The sequence below is a fragment of the Delphinus delphis genome, chromosome 6 (assembly GCF_949987515.2).
Source record: "Delphinus delphis chromosome 6, mDelDel1.2, whole genome shotgun sequence".
In the NCBI taxonomy this organism is placed as follows: Eukaryota; Metazoa; Chordata; class Mammalia; order Artiodactyla; family Delphinidae; genus Delphinus; species Delphinus delphis.
The window spans coordinates 79,948,987-79,973,887 of record NC_082688.1 but is presented as its reverse complement, the minus strand read 5'-3'; the positions used below and the strand labels follow the sequence as shown (position 1 = coordinate 79,973,887).

The window sequence follows — 24,901 nt, the reverse complement described above, 5'->3', positions numbered from 1 at the left end:
TCACCCACCGGAAGTCCCGCCCTTCCCACCGCTGCCACCGCCCGCGGTTGCCTGGGCAACGGCGCGGGGGCGCTCGGGCTGGGAGGGGCTGTGCGCAATCCTTGGTCTGGCGTTTGTGGAACTTTCTGGAGCCCTATCCTCCACCCAGCGAGTGCGAGAGTGCAGAAGTCTCGAGCGGGAACTGGGATTACCTAAGAGCTATGCGATTTTGGGTCGGCAAGGGATTCCCAAATCTGTGGGGCCGCCGCCGCTTGCGGGAGCGTGGAAGACTCGAGAACTGGGCCCGGGCAGGGCCTGTGCGCTGAACAGGAACCTCTCAGAACAAAGCTTTTTGCCGCACCTCTTCCCCCGTCGGCGCCTGGTTCACCTCTTTTGGCGTCTCTAACCGGCTTAGTTTTTTAGACTTGAGATTCTGGGAAGCCGCCGAGTGCGAAATGCTGAGCAAGACGGGCCTGGGCCTCAGAGCAATCACCCATGCTGTCCAAGGCCTCGCAATTCACCAAACTGCGAAGTTGGAAGAGCTCTTAGTGCAAGTCCAGACCCGTATACACACGTTATTTGCTTTGGGCCTTGCCATACGTCGGGCTCAGGCGGTGCTCAATGGGGAAACGTTTGCATTACCGTGGTGCGAACCGTGGGCCAGTAGTCTCTCTGGCCAGGCGTTCACCGGGTTTGGCTAGCGGGGGGCACAGTAACACCAAGAGTGGCTAACTGGCAAATAGTTTTAATTATTTGACCTAACGTGTAAGTCCTACTAGTCTGTGGATCTGGATCTAGAGTCTGCAGAATGAGTCCTTCAGGCTTTCAAATGTTGAGTTCAGGACATAATGGAAGATGGGGTCTGGCTTCCTTATTCAATAACAAAACAAACACAGGAGGACCTAGCACCAAGGAAGATGGACATGCAAAGCTGAAGAAGCCTGGTTCACTCAGACTTTAGTAGGGAGACAGGCAAGCCAAAGAACTGTAGGGGAACCCTATTAATCTGATGAAACAGGGAAAGCTTCTCTGGGAAAGTGGCAGTTGAGCTGAGTTGTGAAGAAAGAAGAGTATTCCCAGCAAGGACAAAGTGCAAGGGAAGGATATGATTAAGGTGTGAAAGAATATGTTTTTAGGAAATTGCAGGTACTTGAATATAGCCAGAGCTGAAAGCTGGAGTGACGGAAGGTGAGGCTTCAGAACTAGTTGGCAAACACCTGTTGGTGTATGTTACTAAAATAAGAATTTTGAACTTTACCCTGGAGGCATCCCATACTTATCAGTTCAGCCTTATCTCTTTAAATTGTAGCTTTGTGCATTTTCCCAAATGCAGTTTTTCACCTGTTCGTGCTTGTGGTACGGCTGAGAAACACCTTTTTTTTTTTAAATTTTATTTATGTATTTTTGCTGCGTCGGGTCTTCATTGCTGCACGCAGGCTTTCTTTACTTGTGGTGAGCAGGGGCTGCTCACTGCGGTGGTTTGTTGCGGAGCCCGGGCTCTAGGCATGCAGGCTTCAGTAGTTGTGGCTCGTGGGCTCTAGAACGCAGGCTCAGTAGTTGTGGTGCACCGGCTTAGTTGATCCATGGCATGTGGGGTCTTCCTGGACTCGGGGCTCAAAACTGTGTCTCCTGAGTTGGCAGGTGAATTCTTAACCACTGTGCCACTAGGGAAGTCCACACCTAATGTTTCTAATCTTAGATGTTACCTTCTCAATTATCACCTCAGGTGTAAAGGGTTTTGTTTTGTTTTCTTAATCTTCAGTCACTAAAACTCCAATGCTGCCAGGCAGCGAGCTAGGGCTTGATAATATAAAAATCACGGAAGTCGTTTTCCTTGCTGTCAAGGATAAATGTTGACAAAAGAGTATTGGGGTGCCAAGTAGGGGGAACCTTGCACCATCCAGATGAGTATCCCAGGCGGAGAGACCAACAGTTGTGAAAACATGAACAATTAAAAGAGAACAGTAAACAAACAGCTAATAAATATCGTCCATGTGTTATGTAGGCTTTGAAGTCCTCAAGTCCCTACTTTAGTGTAACGTGAACTGTGCATTTGTGAGTCTAACATTGGTTAAGCATATGAAATAAGCATCAGTATGGTGTATATCAAATCACTTCAACGGAGAGTTTCCACAATAAATATTACCATGGCTAGTGTTTCTCAAGTATTACCATATTTAGTGTTTCTTTTTACCTGAGGAACCCAACTGAAATTCCCACACGTTTTAGAAAGGTGAAAGTGTGATACAAACATGAAGATACCGTCTTGAGACTGAAACATTAAGACTATGAAATATGATATTGAAAATACTTTTAAAATCTGCAAGCTCTTTAAGCTTAATTCCTTTTTTCCAGTTATATATATATATTTCAGATTATTTTCGAGTATAGATTATTACAAGTTAATTCTTTATTAAGAATAAAATAAAGGGCATAAAATTTGGTTAAAAAAGAAAACTATGTACTCATTTGCTTGTATATGCGTAGAATATTTCAGAAAGATACCCCAAAACTAGTAATATGGTTGCCTGTGGAGAGAGCTAGCTGCTGGGGGGAGGCAGATGGGAGGAAGAAATTTCACGATATACCTGTTTGTAATTTTGGAATATTTAATCCATTTGAATGCAATACTTATTTAAAAAACTTAAAAATGTATAAAATTCCCTCCTCCCAATTCAGGCTTTGAACTAGTATCATCACTCCAGAAGCAAGTTAGGTGATTTTTAGTTGCCTTAAAAAACATCATTACGGGGCTTCCCTGGTGGCGCAGTGGTTGAGTGTCCGCCTGCCGATGCAGGGGACACGGGTTCGTGCCCCGGTTGGGGAGGATCCCACATGCCGCGGAGCGGCTAGGCCCGTGGGCCATGGCCGCTGAGCCTGCGCGTCCGGAGCCTGTGCTCCACAATGGGAGAGGCCACAGCGGTGAGAGGCCCGCGTACCGCAAAAAACAAAAAAACCCCCATCATTACGTATGTTCTGTTTGACGGTTTTTCCTTCATAGAAACTTATGTCAGTGGTGCTGAAAATATGTGCTGCTAAATATTCTGGTTTTTCAGTAATAGAAGTTAACACTTTTAAGAAACATTATTTACGTAAAATGCGAAAAGATTAGAAGTAATTTAGAATGTGATCTTTTTTGGTGCAGAAATAAGATCATATTATACATGCTGTTTGCAATTTGCCCTTTTGGCTTAATTTATTGTCATCTTACTATGTTAGGATAAATAGTCTAGCTTGTTACTTTTAACGAGTTTATAGTGTATAGCATGCAGGCACCATATTTAAACATTCCCCTATTGAGCATTTTGGTAGTTTCCACTGTTTCATGAACAATGTTGCTGAGATATTCTCAAATAACAGCTTTGGGCACTCATGAAAGTATTTCTGTAAGACAGACATCTGGAACTGAAATTGCTGTGTCAATGTGAATGCAAATTTAAAATTGAATAAATAACTTTCCATATCAGCTTGTACCCCTGTCAGCAGTGTATGAGTGGACTTTGCCAATGTGAGTTCTCTCTTTTTTTTTTTTTGTCTTGTCTAACCTTAAAGGTTAAAAAGTGATATCTATTGTTTTAATTTGACTTTCTTGAATTGTGTGGTTAGCATCTTTTAAATGTTTACTAACTCTTCTTCTGTCACCCTGTCTATTCCTCTCATTTGACCATTTTTCTGTGGTGTCCCTCCACTGTTTTAATGATATATAATAGCACCTTTATCTGTGATAGATAGTAGGTGTTAATGTGTTGTGTGTTGCAGTTATTTTCTCTAGTGTTTTGTAGCTTTTGACTATATGTGTATATATTTGGACCATATAAAGTTTTAAATTTTTATGTAGGTAAGTTTCAACTTTTTATTTTGGCTTCTTATTTCTTTTCTTCTCCTCTCTTCTTTTCCCCTCCTACTTCTTCATTTGCTATGTTTAAAAGACTTCACCAATCCAACACTGTAAATATATTCTCCCAGGTGTTCTTCTAGCACTTTCATCGTTTAATTTTTCATATTTAAATCTTTTTTCCACCTAGAAGTTCTTTTGGTGAAAGGACTGAGGGTTATTTGTAATTAACTGAGCTTTATCTTTCTGCAGATGGTGAGCTAGTTTGTCTAAATATTTTAATACTCTTTCTCCTAACTCGTGTGAGATGCCACTCTTATTATGTACTAAATTTACTTAAATTTAATGTCTGGTAGGCCTCTTTCTCCTCATTGCTCCTTCTTTTTACAATTTTCCTGGCATTTTCTAGTATTTTTCTTCTTCCAGATGAGCTTAAGAATGTTTCTGGCAGATTACCCAAAATCCCGACATGATTTTTATTGTCATTACAGTGCTTTTATATATCAGTCAGTTTGGGAAGAACTAGCATGTTTATAATGTTGAATCTTCCTCTCTGTAAACAAGTTATATTGTGCATATAACTGTATATTCATTTTCTTTATTGTGTTTTATGCTTTTTTTAAGTTGAAGTATAGTTGATTTACAATGCTGTGCCAATTGCTGCTGTACAGCAAAGTGCCTCAGTTATACACATAGAGACATTCTTTTTATAATTTTCTTTTCTATTACGGTTTATTGCAGGAGATTGGATACAGTTCCCTGTGCTATACAGTAGGACCTTGTTGTTTATCTGTTCTACACGTAATATTTTGCATTTACCAACCCAAATTCGCCGTGCATCACTCTCCCTCCCCTCTCTTGGCAACCACAAGTCTGATCTCTATGTCTGTGAGTCTGTTTCTGTTTTGTAGATAAGTTTGTGTCATATTTTAGATTCCACATATAAGTGATATCATATGCTATTTGTCTTTCTCTTTCTGACTTACTTCATTTGGTATGATAATCTCTAGTTGTGTCCATGTTGCTGCAAATAGCATTATTTTGTTCTTTTAAGGCTGATTAGTATTCCATTGTATATTATGTACCACGTCTTCTTCATTCATGTGTTGATGGACATTTAGGTTGTTTCCATGTTTTGGCTATTGTGAATAGTGCTGCTATGAACATAGGGGTGCATGTATCTTTTTAAATTATAATTTTGTCTGGGTATATGCCCAGGAGTGGGATTGCTGGATCACATGGTAATTCTATTTTGAGTTTTATAAGGAACCGCCATAATGTTTTCCATAGTGGCTGCACCAACTTACATTCCCACCAACAGTGTGAAAGTGTTCCCTTTTCTCCTCACCCTCTCCAGCATTTGTTATTTGTAGATTTTTTAATGATGGCCGTTCTGACCGATGTTGAGCATCTTTTCATGTGCCTACGAGCCATCTGTAGGTCTTCTTTGGAGAAATGTCTATTAAGGTCTTCTGCCCATTTTTCAATTGGGTTGTTTTTTTGCTGTTGAGTTGTATGAGCTGTTTGTATATTTTGGAGATTAAGCCCTTGTCTGTCTCATCATTTACAAATAGTTTCTCCCATTCTGTAGGTCGTCTTTTTTTTTTTTTAATGGCTTCTTTTGCTGTGCAAAAGCTAGTAAGTTTGATTAGGTCCCATTGGTTTATTTTTGTTTTTATTTCTATTGCCTTGGGAGACTGACCTAAGAAAACGTTTGTAAGATTTATGTCAGAGGATGTTTTACCTATGCTCTCTTCTAGGAGTTTTATGGTGTCATGTCTTATGTTTAAGTCTTTAAGCCATTTTGAGTTTATTTTTGTGCATGGTATGAGGGTGTGTTCTAACTTCATTGGTTTGCATGCAGCTGTCCAACTTTCCCAGCACCACTTGCTGAAGAGACTTTTTCCCACTTTATATTCTTGCCTCCTTTGTTGAAGATTAATTCTTCAACAAAGAATTGTTGACTGTAGGTGTGTGGATTTATTTCTGGGCTCCCTATTCTGTTCCATTGATCCATATCTGTGTTTTTGTACCAATACCAAACTGTTTTTGATTACTGTATGCTTTTTGTTTTAAACCAGGTCCTGATCATTTCTTCTTAAAGATGTTATTAGACATTGTCTTTTTGTTTCTATCACGAATGGTCTCTTTTCTTACCATTATATTTTATTTCAGTGGTGTGCTTTGTAACTCTTGCCAGGTTACAAGTATCCATGGAGATAGCTGGAGATGACTGGAGGCATGGTAGGAGCCAATTTCTTAAGGGCTTGAGACTTATGCTAGGAGCTTGAATTTTATCTTGAAAGCTCTTGAGAGATCCTGGAAGATTTTAGGGATGGGGTGATATAACATCTAACAGCTGACTTTTTTGGGAGGAGCGCCTGTCAGGTACTCTCTATAAATGTCATATTTTAATCATATCAACCTTGTTTTACAGATGATTTGATCATATTTACATTTTAGAACAACCATTTGGGTGCTAATGTGGAAGGTGGATTCATAGGAAGCTTTTATGATGAGAGATTAGATTAGAATTGGTAAGGCCAGGACTTCCCTGGTGGTCCAGTGGTTAGGACTCCATGCTTCCATTGCAGGGGGCACAGGTTTGATCCCTGGTCGGGGAACTAGGATCCCGCAAGCCGCATAGCATGGCCAAAAACACAAAAACAAAAACAGAAACAAAAAAACCCCAAAACAAAACAAAAAAATAATTGGTAAGGCCTACACAGTAGAAATGGAGAGGGAGGGAAATATAAGTATAGAGGTAGAATCTGCAGGTTGCGTTGACTGGATGTAGAGTTGATGGAGAAGGAGTCATGGCTGACTTCCAGCTTTCTGGCCTGAGCAAGAGGTTGGAGATGTCCTTCCTGAGATGGGGAGACCTGAAAGAGGAGGAAGAGGAAGCTGTGGTGGGGGCAGAGTTGGAGGGGAGGAAAGATGAGTTGAGTTTTGGGTGTGTAGAATTACTGCTATACTTTTTTTCTTTAAAAAGGAAAGAAAAATTTTATTAGAAAGTACAAAATGGAAAGTAAATTCTAGCTAAAATTCTAGTTTAAATGCTTGTATGAATTAATTTAAATTTCTTGCAACGTTTAGTTTTTAATTGACTGTGGGGCCTATTGGAGCTGAAATATATATTTTTTTGAGTGTCACCAATTTGTTCTGGTTCTCCTCTTATCTCTGTGACTACACATTGTCTCAGTCTTTTTTATGAACTGTTCTCCCTTTCAACCCCCAACCCCCAGTTGTTATTTTTTATTTTATTTTTAAAATTTTCTTTATTTTCTTTATTTATTTTTGGCTGCGTTGGGTCTTCGTTGCTGTGTGCGGGCTTTCTCTAGTTGCGGTGAGCAGGGGCTACTTTTGGTTGTGGTGCGCGGGCTTTCCATTGTGGTGGCTTCTTTTCTTGCGGAGCATGGGCTCTAGGCGCCCCCGGTCTTCAGTAGTTGTGGCTTGTGGGCTCAGTAGTTGTGGCTCGTGGGCTCTGGAGCACAGGGTCAGTAGTTGTGGTGCACAGGCTTAATTGCTACGTGGCATGTGGGATTTTCCTGGACCAGGGCTCGAACCTGTGTCCCCTGCATTGGCAGGTGGATTCTTAACCACTGCGCCACCAGGGAAGCCCTGTTATTTTTTACGTAAACTTTTAATTTTAGAATAGTTTTACATTTACAGAAATGTTGCAAGAATAGTACAGAGAGTTCCTGTATACCTGGCACCCAGTTTTCCTTGTTGTCAGCTTCTTAATAAAAATGGTACAGTTGTCACAACTGATGAACTAAAATTGTTACATTATTATTAACAAAAGCCCATTCTTTTTTTAAATTGAGTATAGTTGACATATAATATTATATTAGTTTCAGGTGTACAACAGAATGATTTGATATTTGTATACACTGAAAAATGATCACCACAGTAAGTGTAGTTACCATTCATCACCATACAAAGTTACAATTTTTTTTCCTTTTTAAAGTCCATTCTTTATTCTGATTTCCTTAGTTTTTACTTAATGTCCCTTTTCTGTTCCAGGACCCCATCCAGAATACCACATTACTTTTAGTCATCATGTCTCTTTAGGCTTTTCTTGACTGTGACAGCTTCTCAGATTTTCCTTATTTTGGATAATCTTGACAGTTTTAAGGAGTACTGGCCAGGTGTTTTGTAGACTGTCCTTCAATATGGGTTTGTCTCATGTTTTTTTCATGGATTGGCTGGGTTTATGGGTTTTGGGGAGAAAGACCACAGAGGTAAAGTGCTAGTTTCATCATATATCCAAGGTACATACTGTGAACATGACTCATCACTGTTGATGTTGACCTTGATCACCTGGCTGAGGTAGCGTTTGCCAGATTTCTCCATATTGTGAAGTTACTCTCCCCCCACCCCCGCCACCTTTTTCCATCCTGTATGCTTCAGAAGGAAGTCGTATTCATCTTGATATCATCAGCATGAAGGCATGGTCTGGCACAGAGTAGTGTTTGTTGAACTTAACTGGTTCCCTGTTATTTTGTGAGTCTCACTAAAGTCCTGACAGATAATTTTCTCTGTTTTATCAATATGAAATAAAAATTAATGAATTTGAGTAACTTCCTGAAAGTCACACATTAAGTGGTCAAATTGGAATTTGAGCCCCGTCTTTCTGAATGCAAAGCCTGTGGTCTTTACCATTCTGGCTTCACAGAGACTTGTATTTACTTTGGCCATCTTCCCTAAGTACTTGTAATACAAAAGTGTCTATAGATAATGTGGTTAGATCCTTCGTATATGGAACTTTCATTCTTCTATAATTCATCTTTTCAATTTAAAGTTGTACTTTAGACTTCTTAGCCTTGAAAAGGGGAGACGTCTGTGCCCTGTATTGCTTGATCCAATTCCAATGGAATGTCTTCTTTTTAATTCCCTACAGAATTGTGGAGGGTGGGTTGCCGCAGGGCCATACTGGGAAAATGGATACCAGTTAGGATGCTATTACAGTAGTATGGGACTGGCTATATAATTTGTAAGACTCAGTGCAAAATGAAAACATAGGGTCCCTTGTCAAAAATTATTGAGATGGGAATTCCCTGGCAGTCCAGTGATTAGGTCTTGGTGCTCTCACTGCCAGGGCCCGGGTTCAGTCCCTGGTTGGGGAACTAAGATCCCGGAAGCCGTGCAGCACAGCCAAAAAAAAGATTATTGAGGAATTCGAGACAGTGACAGCAGAGCATTAAACCTAGCATGGGGCTCTTCTAAGCGTGAGACCCTGTGTGACTGCACATCACACAGCCATGAATCTGGCCTTGCCGTAGAAGTAGCAGGCAAAGAGGGCCAATATTAAAGCTGTGGGAGTAGGATTGGAGAGTAGTGGTAACGCAAGATATTAAAGAGGTATACCTACAGGGATTGTTGATGATTAGATGTGATAGGTGAGTGGGTGGATAAAATATGGAATGTAAAGTTTCTGATGGGGTAATACTATTCACTGACACAGGAAATCAGAGGACCAGATTAGCTCTGAGGGGAAAATAATGAGTTCAGTTTTCAACATATTAACCGAGTGTGGATATTCAGGCAACACTTGGATATACAAGTATTCATAGAAAAAGAGCAGGAGGATACAATCAGAACTGATAGTACTTACTTATCTCTGATGTTGAGGATCAGGGTGGAGGGTGGCCACTGGGTGGGGACTTTAACCTTTTTTTTTTTTTTTTTTGCGGTATGTGGGCCTCTCACCGTTGTGGCCTCTCCCGTTGTGGAGCACAGGCTCCGGATGCGCAGGCTCAGCGGCCATGGCTCACGGGCCTAGCCGCTCCGCGGCATGTGCGATCTTCCCGGACCGGGGCACGAACCCGTGTCCTCTGCATCAGCAGGCGGACTCTCAACCACTGCGCCACCAGGGAAGCTCAACTTTAACCTTTTAAAGAAAGTATCCATGTATTTCTTGTATAACTGAGAAATATTTTTATTCATGAAAATCAAGTCACAAAGTATTATTGTGTTTGTAAGAGAAATGGATTGAATCTGAAAGCAAAAGTTTGCAAAAGTTTACACTAGTAAAAAGAGAGGCATTTATGAAAGAAATAGATTTGCAGCTCCATATTTTCTGTTGCCAGTAATACCATACACATGATTCAAAATAGGCTGTTAGTTTACTATTCTTTAATTTTTTTGTTGAGCACTCACAATCTATTGGTTGCTTTACAGGGTGTATAATTTAAAAAATGTACATAAAATTTTACTCTTAAGTTGTATCTCTGTATGATCTTAGGAAAATTACCAAGCTACTCTGAGTATAGTTTCTTTATTGGTAGAGACAAAACTAACTTTACTGGGAATGTGAGAATTAAATAGGATTATAAGTGAAAGTTCTTTGTAAACTCTAAATTTTGTAAATTCATACCCTTTAGCTCTGCAGCCTTCTTAGTGAGCCTCCCGTCTCCTTCCCAGTTCATCTCCAACAGCCTACCTTCTCAACTCGTTTTCTCACCACCTCCTGAACATCCCTTGTACTTTTCTGCTTCCTTAACTTTGGTCTCATTCATTTGTGTAATCAACAAGTGTGTATTGAGCATCTCACCCGCCTCGAGGCTTTGTTTAAATATCACCTTCTCAATGAAGCCTACAATGTCTACCCTATTCAAAATCACAATCTGCTCTTCCTCTTTAGCACTCCCAATCCCCCTTAACTTTTTTATATCACTTCACACTCATGACAAAACAGATTACTTACCTATTGTCTCTTCCCGCTATACCCTCTTCCCAATAGAAGTAAAATTTCATTTAGATAGAGATTTTTGTCTGTTTTGTTTTATGATGTATCCCAGGCATATAGAACACTGCCTGGTACAGAGTAGGTACTCAATACAAGTTTATGGAATGAGTGAATGAATGAATATGCATTGTGCCAGACTTTAAGCCAGGCACCAGGTAGATAGTTGTGAAGAAGCAGAGATGGTTCCTGCCCTCATGGAACATCCAGCCTAGCACTGTAGTGGTTTTTCTGCCTGCTTGGGCTGCCCTCCTGCAGGAAATGTCAGTGACTAATTTCTGAGTTCAGAGTAGCCTTTCTGCTCAGCAGTGAGCAATTTTCAGATAATTTTGCTTTTAAGTCTTAAAAAAAATTCTGATAGAAAGGAAGAGGGGGGTGGAAATAGCAATGCATTTTCTTTAGTCATTCTAAGTTAAAAGTCAACAATTTTCCCCAATGCAAGGCAGAACAGTATCCTCTTTAAAGCGCCGGGCCTTATAGATTGTTGAAAGAGGTCATGGAGTATAGCTAGTTTACTTTTTCGTTCTTTCTTTCTTTTTAACCTGAAGAAAGATGGTTGTAATTTTTCATGCCATTGAAAATGAAAAGATGTGCAATAAACATGTTTATTGCTGTCTTTTTGTAAATTGTGAAATGCTTCATCCATGAGATCTTGACCTATTTCTTCAGGTCCTCTATATGCAGTTGGTCAATATGAGTTTTTATATTGCTAGAACTCTTTTTTAAGAAAAGAGGGGAAAAAAGAGCTCAAATTGAGTGTATTTAAAAATAATCTGCTGACCCAGCACACATAAAACAATGCGTCAGCAGCTATTCTTTCTCTCACTCTGTTCTCATACAGGCAACCACACAATCCATGGACCGTCCAAGGCTGGGGGGCCTACCTGCAAGATGGAATAAAGAATTAAGGAATAACACTGCTGCACAGGTATGCAACTGAACTAAATGATTTTTAATATCCCTTCCACATGGAGACTATTGATCTTGATAATTTAAACTCCCAAATCCTGTTTGCCCTCATTTATTTTAATAATCCAGTTGATAACATTTTGTGTACATATGTCTTCTAAATAACTATTTTAATTCTTCACCTCACTTTGCTATCAAATATCTTCTAACTTAAGTTTGATATTCCACCTTAATTTCTTTATCTGCATGTAAATTCTGATGTAGATATGAATTATTTTTGCCCATGATCTTTTTGTCAGAAAAAAATAGATGAAAGGAAACTCTTGTAGAAGTAGCCTCAATCTATTGTCAAATATTTCTGTGGTGTCCCATGAACCCATGATATGATGTAAAAAATTTACTCTGCCAGATTTTTATTATTGTCTTGCACTAGATAACAACTTAACTTTGTTTAACAATTGTTGCATTGTGAATAAACTCTACAAGATCCTCAACAAAACAAAGAACAATACAAAATAAGAATTCAACTCAAGCAATGACCCCTATGTAAGGTCTCCTCTAATGCTTTTTTTTTTTTTTGCGGTACACGGGCCTCTCACTGTTGTGGCCTCTCCCGTTGCGGAACACTGGCTCCGGATGCGCAGGCTCAGCGGCCATGGCTCACGGGCCCAGCCGCTCCGCGGCATGTGGGATCTTGCCGGTCCGGGGCACGAACCCGTGTCCCCTGCATCAGCAGGCGGACTCTCAACCACTGCGCCACCAGGGAAGCCCTCCTCTAATGCTTTTGACTGATTTATAAGCCCTCTTGTGTGCTAACATCACCCTGTAGATACACTTCTATCATAGCATTTATGTAAATGTATATAATGTATTATAAACATTGATGCCAATGTCTTCTTTTAGAAAGTGTTCATAGACATTTCCAAGGATACAAGAAAAATCTCTGAAACAAAAAAAATCACACACATATACACACACACACACACACGCTGCCATAAATTAAAAGTGCAGAGAATGAAGAAATAAAAACATGGCTAGAGACAAAATAGAGCCAGGGACAAAGCTAAAAATGCAGATAGGAATGACTTTCACATTTGCTACAGCTGGGCCATGAATTTGTCTCTAAGCTGACAGCCTCATTGGTCCTACAATTCGTGGTGTCCATAGGTAAAAAACAAACCTGTTACTCTGGAGAAGTAAAACTATTCCCAGAATTGAGATCAGATTGGACTGTCTCCCAGGGATGCTTATGAAGAGAACATTGTGTTATAAGAGGAGCAGTGCCCTTGACAGCATCCCTGACAGGGTGTCTAGTTCACAAGGATGCCTCTTACAGCCTGATGGCAGCACACCAAAAAGGGATTCATGGGCTAAAGCACTTTTTCTGAGGTGGAGCACTCTCAGTGATCATGGCTTCGCAACATTTTATTTCTCACACCTAGTACAGTTATTGGCATATAGCAGGTGTCAAAAAGTATTTGTTGAGTGAATGTCAAATGGAGAAGACATAGTTCAAAGGCTCCCTCTAAAAGACCCCGCTGATTACCAAGACCTAACATCCTGCTCCCCAACTCTGCACCCCTTTTTAGCTATCAAGCGATACAGTTATGAAATATTTCTTCTACTGTTGGGGTAAATTGCCATTTCAATTTTAATATTAAACTTATCATGTCTTCTCCAAATATGGGAGTGAGGCTGGGCCATTTGTGTGTGGGTGTACACACTTGCTGGTGGTGGTAGTGGTAGTTTTGGGTCAAGAAGGTACTCATCAAACTGGGAGGTCAGTTTGCTAGTGACCTTCACAGTGCTACTGGCTTAGATCCAGACTCCCACATCCAGGCTGTTCTTCAGAGCAGAGGCAGAGTTGGTGATGGTGCCACATTGGGCCTTTGTCATTGGTCTGTGTGCTGAGCATAAGGAAGACCCAGTAACAAGTCACAGGGGCACTGGCATTAAAAGAGACTCAGCGCTGAGTTAGCAGCTCCTGACTCAGGGCTCCTTATAGTCCTGTAGGGTGACTGGGATTGAGCTGAGCTCACGGGTTGGAGTTCAGTCACTTTAGCTGGCAGAGTTAGAGGCTTGGGTTAGGCCCTGGTATAAGGGTTTTTCTTCCTGGTGTGTGTCACCATCTCTCATTCCTGTCTGTCATCTTCTTGTTGTCATTGACGTTTTAAAGGTGTTTTAGAGCAGGAACGCAGTCCCTCTGTGCAGCTTTCCACCTGCATAATCACAGGGGTGTCTTCATCATGATGAGGGAACTCTTCATCTTCTGGTGTGAAACCTTTCCTTGTTCTTGCTTCAACAGCAATGGCACTGCCAGGCCTAGAACAGGAAACTGGGAGGGGCAGTGCAGTGGCAAACAATATGGGCTCTGGAAGCTGACTCCCTGGGTTTGAATCCTGGCCCCGTGACAAACAAGTTACTTATTCCTTCTGTGCCTCAGTTTCCTCATCTGTAAAAAAAGGATAATAATGGTACCAAGCTCATAGGATTATTGTGAGGACTAAATTTGATGATACATGTAAATTGCTTAGAACAGTGCCTACATGTAGTAAACATTATATAATAATGTTTGCTCATAATAATAATAAAATAACAAGTATTACTGTCCTATTCGAACAGAAGAACTAATATAGCTAGTAAATCAACATAATATTGACTTACTAAAATATTGATTGAGTGCCTGCTATGTGGTAGGGTCTTTTCTAGGTCATTGAAACAATGTTGACCATGATAGACATAACCCTCATGGAGCTTACAGATGAATGGGGCCACAGACGTTAAACTGACAGTTACACCAGTATAATTGTACACCGGCATCTCTCTTATTACGGAAGTTGAACCTTGACCCAGGGTTCAGGCATTTTAGTCTTAAGAATTCCAACATACAGTAGAAACAGCACCTCTTATTTTTTTTTAAAAAAAGAGTGTTCTTGTTATCTCATGCTGTATGACAAAATGCCCCCCACATTGGTGGCTTAAAATAACAACAGTAATTTATTTGCTCAAAATTCTGCAATTAGAGCAAGGTTTATCAGAGATAGCTCATGTTTGTTCTGTGTGGTGACTACTGAGATTCCTCAACTAGGGCTGGAGGGTCCATCCAAGCTGGATCACTCACATACTGTCTGTTGGCTGGGAGCTTATCTGGGGCTGTTGACCAGGACCCCAGTATTCCTTCATAGGATCTCTTCATGTGGCTAAGTTGGGCTTCTCACAGCCTGGCAGCTGGGTTCTGAAGAGAAGCACGCCAAAAAGATAGGCCACAATGTGCAAGCACTTATCAAGGCTCTGCTCACATCCTACTTCTTAATATCCCTTTAGCCAAAGCCAGTTCCTTGGCCAAGACCAGAGTCAGTGTGGGAGGGGACTATACAAGGGCAAGAATTCTGAGAGGGGAGAATCAATAGGGTCTAGAAAAGTAATAGACTACCATAGAGAGAAAGACTAAATCTATATTTCCTAAAAAAATTTTTTGTCCTTTTTTCTCCTTAATCACATATGCCATATCCCCTATCTCTGAGACATCAGGGAGAAGTCACATATGTGGGAAGTGAGGTTTCTTCTGTATCAAAAGTCCTTTGGAGAGTGGTTAAAAACTTCTGTTACAGGCCATATAATTTAGGCCAATATTATTCTATGTTAAGTAGATGTTTTACTCATTGAAAGTATGGTGAAGAAAGAAAGTAAATTTAATTAAACTGTGTTAATTTGATATGCAGAGCTGGATCTTTGCTAGTGAAAAGAGTGACAAAGTAGGAGGGTCCCAGCGTTGTCTGAATAGTGTAAAAGTATAGACATACAAATTGGTTGTCAAGAGGAGCCAAACCACGGTCAGGAAAATGCCACTGGGCATCCAGTCTGAAGTATAGTGAGAAAGACAAATGGGAGAAATCGCAGGTAGGTCAGTATCTGAAGGGCACTGACAAGTTCAGGAGAGTAGAAGAGCTCAAAAGTGAGTCTGTGAAAGCTGAGTGTGTGCTGGAACTGAGCTCCCAGCACTGAAAGTTCCTTAAAGGGAGGGGCTGGGTCTGGCTTGTTGCCTTCTCTGTCCTCAACACCTAGCTCACTGCCAAATACAGAGGAGGCACTCCAAGCGGTTGTTGAATGGATATAGCCATTGAGGTTTGAAGAAACTGCAGGTTGTAAACCATTCCCTCTCTTTAAGATCCTGGTGCCATAAAATAATTAGAATGACTCTTTAAAAATTATGTACCCTTTAAAAAATATGTCACTCAGGGCTTCCCTGGTGGTGCAGTGGTTGAGAGTCTGCCTGCCGATGCAGGGGACACGGGTTTGTGTCCCAGTCCGGGAAGATCCCACATGGCGCGGAGCGGCTGGGCCCGTGAGCCATGGCCGCTGAGCCTGTGCGTCCGGAGCCTGTGCTCCGCAGCGGGAGAGGCCACGACAGTGAGAGGCCCGCGTACCGCATTAAAAAAAAAAATGTCACTCTGTGGTGGTTGGAGGTGGCAGGGCTCAAAAAGTCACTCCTCTGATTAAAATCCTTTGATGGCTTCCCTTCCCACCTAGATATCTACATGGCTTCCTTCCTTCTTTCAGGTCTGTACTCAAAAAAAGGCCTTCAACAATAAACAAAGTATCCTCATCACTTTCTATCCTGCTTTTTCTTTATAACATTTATCCCCACATGACTCGTATATTTCTTCTTTTTTAAAAAAATTTATTTATTTTTGACTGCGTTGGGTCTTCGTTGCTGCACGTGGGCTTTCTCTAGTTGCGGCGAGAGGGGGCTACTCTTTGTTGCGGTGCGCGGGCTTCTCATTGCGGTGGCTTCTCTTGTTGCGGAACACAGGCTCTAGGTGCGCGGGCTTCAGTAGTTGTGGCACGTGGGCTCAGTAGTTGTGGCTTATGGATTCTAGAGGGCAGGCTCAGTAGTTGTGCCACATGGGCTTAGTTACTCTGCGCATGAGGGATCTTCCCGGACCAGGGATTGAACAGTGTCCCGTGCATTGGCAGGCGGATTCTTAACTACTGCGCTACCAGGGAAGTCCCTATCCATATATTTCTTTTTTATGGCCTGCCTCTCCCCACTAGATTGTAAGCTCCTTGAAAGCAGAAGCTTTGTTTTGTTCACTGTGGTATAGGCCCTGGCACCTAAAACAATGCCTGACATGTAGAAGCTGCTCAAAAATACTTGAATGAATGAAAAAATGTACCAAGCAATGGAAAGCTAGAGCTTCTCTGATTTCATCTGGCTATAGGCCAAGACCCTGGAGAATCTTGGCCTCTAGTGGGATGCAAGTGTCCATGTGGGCTCCTAAATCCATGTGCCTCCTACTTGACCAGAGGGAAGAACTGATCTTGACAGTGCCAGGAGCCCAGGCCCTCCTGTTCTGGAGTTACTGTTAACTCTGTGTAATTGTGAGGTTGAGGGCCTGGATAGTACAGGATTCATATGGTTTGGGAATGGTACCAAGGGCAGCTGCATCAGTCTTTAAGTTAGCTAGAGTACTTTTCCAGCTTCCAACCAGAGAACCTTGACTGAATGGGTTCAATAAATTGAAAGAAACCCCTGTGTTGGGTATGTGGATAGGCAAGGAAAAAGTGGTAGATAGGATTATGAGGGATAGATAACATCTCATTCAAAAGTAAGACTAAAAGTTACTGAGTTTAGTCAGATTTGTGTTTTGAAATATTTTCTCTAGTTGCATGTAAATGGATTGGAGGGGGCTGGAGTGAATTAGGGAGAAAATAAGGAAGAACATTCCAGAGGAAATAGCATGAACATCAAGGAATGCAATAGAGTATTACAGCTGCGCCAGGGCTTAGCAGGGATAGTTCATCTATCTCTCTAGAGTACTGAGGAGGAGGGGATGGAAGGGTAAGAAGTTCAGCATTGCTCATATAAGGCTGGCAATGAAGAGATGATAGAAGGTAAGCAGGATAAGTTAGAATTAGTATGTTTATAAGAAATTTCAGAAGAGACCACCACAACATCTGCAATTTACACAAATAAGAATTGATGAATTGAAATGAAAGTTCTAACAGGAACCATCAATGGTATGAATGTTAGTCCTTGGGATTACAGTGACGATCCCCTAAACTCTTGCAAAGTTAGATTCTTGAGAGAGTTAATCTATGAAATCAACACATAGTGGGAGAGGTTAACTAGTATTGAAAGTAGGAGTTGAAAACAATAAAGTGTAAATTATAGGTGGAAAATTTTAAAGTAAATTGCAGGGTATAGTTTATGGATACATTAGCATGTTTACTCTGTGATGTATAGAACAGAACTTCTCTACTGGTGCGCCAATTATGGGTGTGACTCTAAGAATTTAAAAAGATTATCATTAAAAACTTAATCAGAAATGACATAGCTATTTCACCATGAAACCTAATGTCAAAAAGGTAATATTCACAGAAACATGGTCAATTTTCTCATGAAAAATTTTAAAATATTTTATTTGGATATTTAGCCAGAATCAATGTTATTTTCTCAAATGGTCTATTTTAAATTTTTATCACATATAATTATAAAGAAAATATAATGATTTTTTTAAACCAAGTTCCTCATAGACCTTAAGGTGACCCCAGTATGATTCGCATATATAATTTTATCTTTGTGCCATGACATCAAAAAGTTGGGAAGCAGTAGGAGTTACTAACTTACCTAAAAAAGAGAAATAGAATATCATTAGAAAATATTTAGGGACTTCCCTGGTGGCACAGTGGTTAAGAATCCACCTGCCAATGCAGGGGACACGGTTTCGAGCCTTGGTCTGGGAAGATTCCACATGCCGCGGAGCAACTAAGCCCGTGCACCACAACTACTGAGCCTGCGCTCTAGAGCCTGTGAGCCACAACTACTGAGCCCGTGTGCCACAACTACTGAAGCCCGCGTGCCTAGAGCCTGTGTTCCGCAACAAGAGAAGCCACTGCAATGAGAAGCCCACGCACCGCAACAAAGACTAGCCCCTGCTCGCTGCAACTAGAGAAAAGCCCGCACACAGCAATGAAGACCCAATGCGGCCATAAATAAATAAACAAACAAACAAACAAATTAATTAAAAAAAAAGAAAATATTCAACAGGAGTGTATAGGTTGTATTCCCCCAGAAGCATACACAAGGCAAGGATTTGAGTGCAATTAGTTTGTTTAGGAGATGATAGCAGGAAGGATCAGTAGGGGAGTGGAGAAGTGAGACAGGGATGGGAGGGAAGTAGTACCCGTGGGTTAATGCACAGGTTACCCCTCTAGACAACTGGGGCTGGAGAGCCTCTGGGAGACAGAGTAGTGTATGCTTCAAAGTTGTTTCGCCCCAGGGGTGTGGAAACAAGTTTACCCATTCACTTCTTTACATCATTTTCACTACTGCTCCCAGGAGTGTAAATCCCATCCCTTCTGGCCTGTATGCAGTCAGAGAAGGCTCTTGGGGCCGGAGGAAGCCTTCAGGCAGAGTCGTAGGTACTTGCAGTGAGAAGTTTTTGGATATGTGAAAGATGCAACTACTTGTATAGCTCACTAGGTTTTGGTCCTATCCCCACTAAGTGACTTTTGTTATTTGCCATCTGACCTAGGTTGGCCTACAGAGAAGAATATGTCTTGTCTTATCCAGTTGCTACTGCCTCCAAAATAGCTCTTAAATCAGTCTACTTCTGTATTCTTGTCCAGGCTGCCAACATCCTTTGTGCTACATCAGTAAACTCCTAACTGCTCTCAGCCTTTCTGTTCTCATCCTCCCTTTCAATCTGTTCTTCTTCACAGCAGCCACAGTGATCTTCATAAAATGAGAATCAAATAATGTCACTCCCTGGCTAACTCTTTAGGGTTTTTTCATTGACTATAGGATGAGCTTACATACAGTTCCTGAATGGTTTACTATCTGACCCTCGCTCATATCTCACCGTTTTCCTCTTACGAACTACTCTTGAGCTCCATTGGATTTCTGTCATGCCTGAAAGAATATGCTAAAAGCCCTACTGTAGGGCTTTTGTACATGCCCTTTCCTCAGTCTATATTATAGACCTAGAATATTCTTCTACCAAGTCTTGTCTGTTTCATTTTCATCTTTCTGGACTCAGTTTAATTGTCCTTTCCTTAGATAGGTCTTTCTTGACACCCCTCCCCAACCCCTCCCACTCTACCCTCTCTCCTGCAACAAACAAAATTTCCTAGCTATATTTTCTCTCAGAACTCTGTATTTTTCCTTTTGAGAAAATCTCTGAACCAGACCACTGCAGCCTCCCCAGGTTGGTCCTCTGGCTCCAACAGCCTTACCCTTAGACCAGGAGTCTCAAAGTATCAAAGAAAGAAGGGCCTTTAAGGGACGGGACAGATTATGTAAATGAGTGGGTGGAGACAATGGCAACTAGAGAGCACTTGGCAGCCACTCCAGTTCCAGCTGTTTGTTGCCAGAATTTGCTGGATTTCTTTCCCAAGAGACCAAGAATCCTGATTTTCATGCAAGATTTTCTAATTTCTAACTGTTATAATTAAAAAAAAATTACCCCCCCTGAGCAAAATAGCCAAAACAATCTTAGAAAAAGGAAAAAAAAAAAACAAAGTTGGAGGTCTCACACCTCCTGATTTAAAAAGTTATTATAAAGCTACAGTAATCAAAACAGGGTGGTACTGGACCAATGGAATAGAATAGAAAGCCCAGAAGTAAACCCTTGCATATGTAGTCAAATGATTTTCAACAAGTATTCCAAGACCATTCAATGGAGGCAAGACAGTGTTTTCAACAAGTTGTGTTGGGAAAACTGGATATCCACATGCAAAAGGATGATGTTGGATGCTTACTTTATACAATATATTAAAAAAAAACTCAAAATGGATCAAAGACCTAAATGTGAGACCTAAAACTGTAACACATAGGGGAAAAGCGTCCAATGATTTCTTGGATATGATACCAAAAGCATAGGCAGCAAGAATAAATATAGATAAATTGGACTAGATCAAAATTAAAAACTTCTGGGGCTTCCCTGGTGGTGCAGTGGTTAAGAATCTGCCTGCCAGTGCAGGGGACATGGGTTCGAGCCCTGGTCTGGGACGATCCCACATGCCGCGGAGCAACTAAGCCTGTGCACCAGAACTACTGAGCCTGCCCTCTAGAGCCGGTGCTGCACAACAAGAGAAGCCACCGCAATGAGAAGCCTGCGCACTGCAACGAAGACCCAATGCAGCCAAATAATAATAATAATAATAATAATAAATTAAAAACTTCTGTGCAGGGCACAGTTGACAGAGTGAAAAGGCAACCTACGAAATGGGAAAAAATATTTGCAAGTCATATATGTGATAAGGGGTTAATATCCAGAAGATTAAAAGAACTTCTACAATGCAACAACAATAAAATAACATGATTTAAAAATAGGTAAAGGACTTGAATAGGTATTTCTCTGAAGAAGATATACAAATGGCCAAAAAACATGGAAAGATGCTCAACATCGCTAATCATTAGAGAAATGCACATCAAAGCCACAGTGAGATATCACCTTACCTCACACCCATTAGGAGGACTGCTATTAAAAGAAAAAAAACCGAAATAAGAAAATAACAAGTGTTGGCAAGAATGTGGAGAAATTGGAACCCTTGTACACTGCTGGTGGGAATGTAAAATGGTGCAGCCGCTATGGAAAACAGTAGGTGGTCCCTTAAAATATTAAAAACAGAATTATGAATCAGCAATCCCAATTTTGGGTATATATACAAAATAATTGAAGGCAAGATCTCAAAGAGATACTTGTACAACGATGTTCGCAGCAGCATTATTCATAATAGCCAAAAGGTGGAAGCAGAGGAATAGTGTGGTGTATACATGCAATGGAATGTTTTTTAGCCTTGAAAAGGAGAGAGGTTTTGACACTTACAAGTGAATTAACCTTGAGGACATTATGCTAAGTGAAATAAGCCAGTCACAAAAAGACAAATACTGTATGATTTCACTTACATGAGGTATCTGGAGTGGTCAAACTCATTGTAACTTAAAGTAGAATGGTGGTGGTTGCCAGGGATTGGGGGCGGGGGAAATGGGGAGTTGTTTGAGTTTTGGTTTTGCAAGATTAAAAAGTTCTGGGAGGCTTCCCTGGTGGTGCAGTGGTTAAGAATCCGCCTGCCAGTGCAGGGGACACGGGTTCGAGCCCTGGTCCGGGAAGATCCCACATGCCGCAGAGCAACTAAGCCCGTGCGCCACAACTGCTGAGCCCGCGTGCCTAGAGCCCGTGCTCTGCAAAAAGAGAAGGCACCGCAATAAGAAGCCCGTGCACTGCAACGAAGAGTAGCCCCCACTTGCGGCAACTAGAGAAAGCCTGTGCGCTGCAACAAAGACCCAACGCAGCCAAAAAAAAAAGTTCTGGAGATAGATTTTACTACAATGTGAATATTCTTAACACTACTGAACTATACACTTAAAAACAGTTAAGACGGTAAGTTTTATGTTATTTGTATTTTGCCACAATTAAAAATTGAAAAAAAAATTTTATTTGAAAAAAGCAAACCAAACAAAAAAACTCCAAAACTCTGAGTATACTAACAAAACACATTTATCACAGTGTGGTTTGAAGCCTTTGCCTTCCATCAATGAATTTCAAATCTAAGCATGTACAATATTAGGATAACCTGGTGGGCTTGTTAAACATATTGCAGGGCCTCGCCCCCCAGAGTTTCTGAATTAGTAAGCCTGGGGTGAGGACTGAGAATTTGCATTTCTAACAAGTTCCCAAGTGTTTTGAGGCTACTCCTACTGATCTAAGGATTATATTTTGAGGGCTACTGCATTAGATAATACCACAGGCTTATTCTCTATTAATCTCTATATATGTGTTTGTGATAAATCTTTGGCTTTGGAGTCCTTGAGAATTTTGTGCCTGCCATGCCCCGAAGCCGTGCATTATGCCATGTGACCCTGCTTCTTGGGCCGGTAGTATGCTATAGAGAAATGGCTAGACCTAATAGGCTGGACATTTTTGCACAGTATATGTTGAATAATCCAACTAGACCTAATAGGCTGCCCAATTTTGCACAATATATGTTGAATAATCCAATTAGAATAATCCAATCCAGTTTTGAATGCAAGACACAACATAGGCAGGTCAGGTTGAAGTAGAGGCTAAGAGAAGCTTAATTCTGAGGAAATAACTGGTCAGGTCACCAGAACAGCCACTCTTTACCTCGAGCAATGTGAACCACATTCTACTGCCATGAGGCCTGCGTGGCTGCTGAGAAGCTTCCTGTGCTCCTCCACTTACTGGTGTGACCCTAATATAAACCTGCATCTTCTCTGCTAACAACTGCCAAGTCTCCCTTCCGTGTTTCCTGGAAGATCCTCCCACTCTGTTTTTATAGCTCTGATATCGCCATCATACCATTGAGTCTCTGCTTTTCTTTGGAAGGAAACAATATTCCAAATGAGAGAGGAGTTTTTCCATCTGCCAGAATGCCTTCGAATAATTGCAATATATGACTCTTAGGGAACATCCTGGAATTGCCGTAAAAATCGGTAAACACATTTCATTCCAGCATCCTGCTTCTCCCCTCCCTGACTGCCCCTCAGCCAGTTCATTTACTGAAGACAGCATTAAAAAATCTTAGCAGGTTTCTCCGCTAAGGTTTCTCCCCTCCAGTCCTTTCTACCCCAGAATAGGAGAAAGCAGATTGTAGCTTTGAAAGGGGGCGGCCACAAGCAGCTACTGTCTACAGCGCAAAAGGTGGCCTTAAAAGTAGTGAGCTTTTCCTTATGAAGGGAATGTCAGAGGCTGGACGGCTGCCTAGAAACGGCCACCGAGAGAAGAGCAGCCTGAAGACTCTCCCATTTCAGAAACTAAGAGGTGGTGATGGGGTAGCAGCTCTCGCATAGACAGATGCTGAGAAAGCTCGTCCTCTTTGGGATAACTGCCAAGATCCAAACTTGGACCGTGGCCCAATACAGGTCCAAGTGGGGCGGGCACTTCCGGATCCGGGCATCGGGCGAGATCCTGTCAGCAGGTAGTCACTGGTTGCTCTCCAGTCTGTCTCGCGACGTCATCCCACAGCGCCGGAAGTGGAGGAGTAACGTGAGCGTGTCAGCCTCCGCCGTTTCTAGGTAAGGCGGTTATCGGCCTACCTCTTCTGCCTGCCGGGTTGAGAGCCGTGGGAGTGGGCCTCAGGTCGGGTCCGCTGTTGCCTGTTAGGTGATGTGCCCTGAATAACGCTCTCACGGCTTCTTTCCCGGCAGGCGTTGCAGCATCCTCCGGCTCCAGGGCTCTAGGGCTCTGGGCTGCCCATTTCCCGTCTGCCGTGTTTTGGCGGCGCTCATGTTGGCCTCCGTCCCACTTCGCGTTCGTTCACCTGTGCCCCTGACACCTGTACCTAGCTTGGAACACAAGCAGAGGAAAGATTAGAGAATGGGCACTGTCCAACCCAAGGAGGCGGCGCAGCCTGTCAGGAAGGACATTGTTTTCTCCAGAAACGCTCCATGAGAGGAACTTGAGGGCCCTTCACAGCGTCCTCAACAGGCCTTACACGAAGACCAGAAGAAGCAAGCCTTTTCTCATGCAGACCAGTGATAGCGGTTCAACAAAGCAAGGATATAATTTCTATGTGGAATTAATGTGGTCCAGGTTTGGAGCCTTTTGAGAATTTGATTTATATTGGGCGTCATTAGAACACTTGAGACAGGACTCTTCACGTGGGAAGACACAACAGATTTGTGCCCTTTCACCTTAGTTGTGCTCTCGGATGATCTTTTTACATTTCCTTAGCTCCTGCTTTCATCCTACCTTCACTATTAACAAGAATGATAGTAGTGTTGAATGCTTGTTTTTTGCCAGATACTGAACTTTTTCTTCTTAATTTAGCCCTTGTGACAACGCTGTGGTGTAGAGCACTAATTAATATCGTTTTACAGCTGAAGAAATAAAAGACTTAGCTTAAATAACTGGCCACAAGTCTCACAGTCCGTAGGTGGTGGAGGCAAGATTTGAACTTGAGCAGTTGGATTTCAGAGGCTTGGATGTTATCCACTATTTTATATTGATTTTCCTCAACTGTTGATCAAGTTCCCAAACACCTTACTCTATTGTTGTCTACTATTTTAGGGAGAAAATTGAGGTTGTCAGGTGGGCTCTCCCTCAAATTTCTGCCTCTGCCTTCCCTTCATACAGTCATCTAGCTTTACACCTATCTTTACCTTTCCTTCAGTATCAGAGGATGAGCTGTCTCCTGATCAAAGCAATTTCCTTTATTTTTGCTTCTGACCTTTCTTTTATACTTTCACCCATGAGACCTTGTTTTCATTTGTCTTTTGTGCCCTTGTCTATGTCCCAGTTATGTATAAACAAGGTCAGGTTTCTCATATCCGTGTGTGTGTCATCACCCCACCCCCCACGCTCCCAAGCCAGAAAGAAAGAAAAAGTTCCTAGTGATCCATCTTCCTTTGGCTCTCATCCAGTAACTCTCTTCCCCTCTCATCCAAACTTTGAAAAGAGTAT

The 24,901-nt window shown here is 41.7% G+C and overlaps 1 protein-coding gene across 8 annotated transcripts in view; it reads left to right on the top strand.

The window, feature by feature from the left end:
- Positions 1 to 828: 828 nt before the first annotated feature.
- Positions 829 to 24,901, top strand: part of APTX (aprataxin) — an 81,525-nt gene continuing 57,452 nt past the window's right edge. For 5 of the 8 annotated variants that reach the window (XR_009519907.1, XM_060014879.1, XM_060014875.1 and 2 more), the window contains exon 1: positions 23,526 to 24,031. Coding sequence is in view for 5 of the 8 variants with exons in the window: in XM_060014879.1 (XP_059870862.1) it covers positions 23,964 to 24,031 (68 nt within the window). In the remaining 3 variants the exon portion in view is untranslated. The other 3 variants (XM_060014881.1, XM_060014877.1, XM_060014880.1) reach the window with 3 other exon arrangements.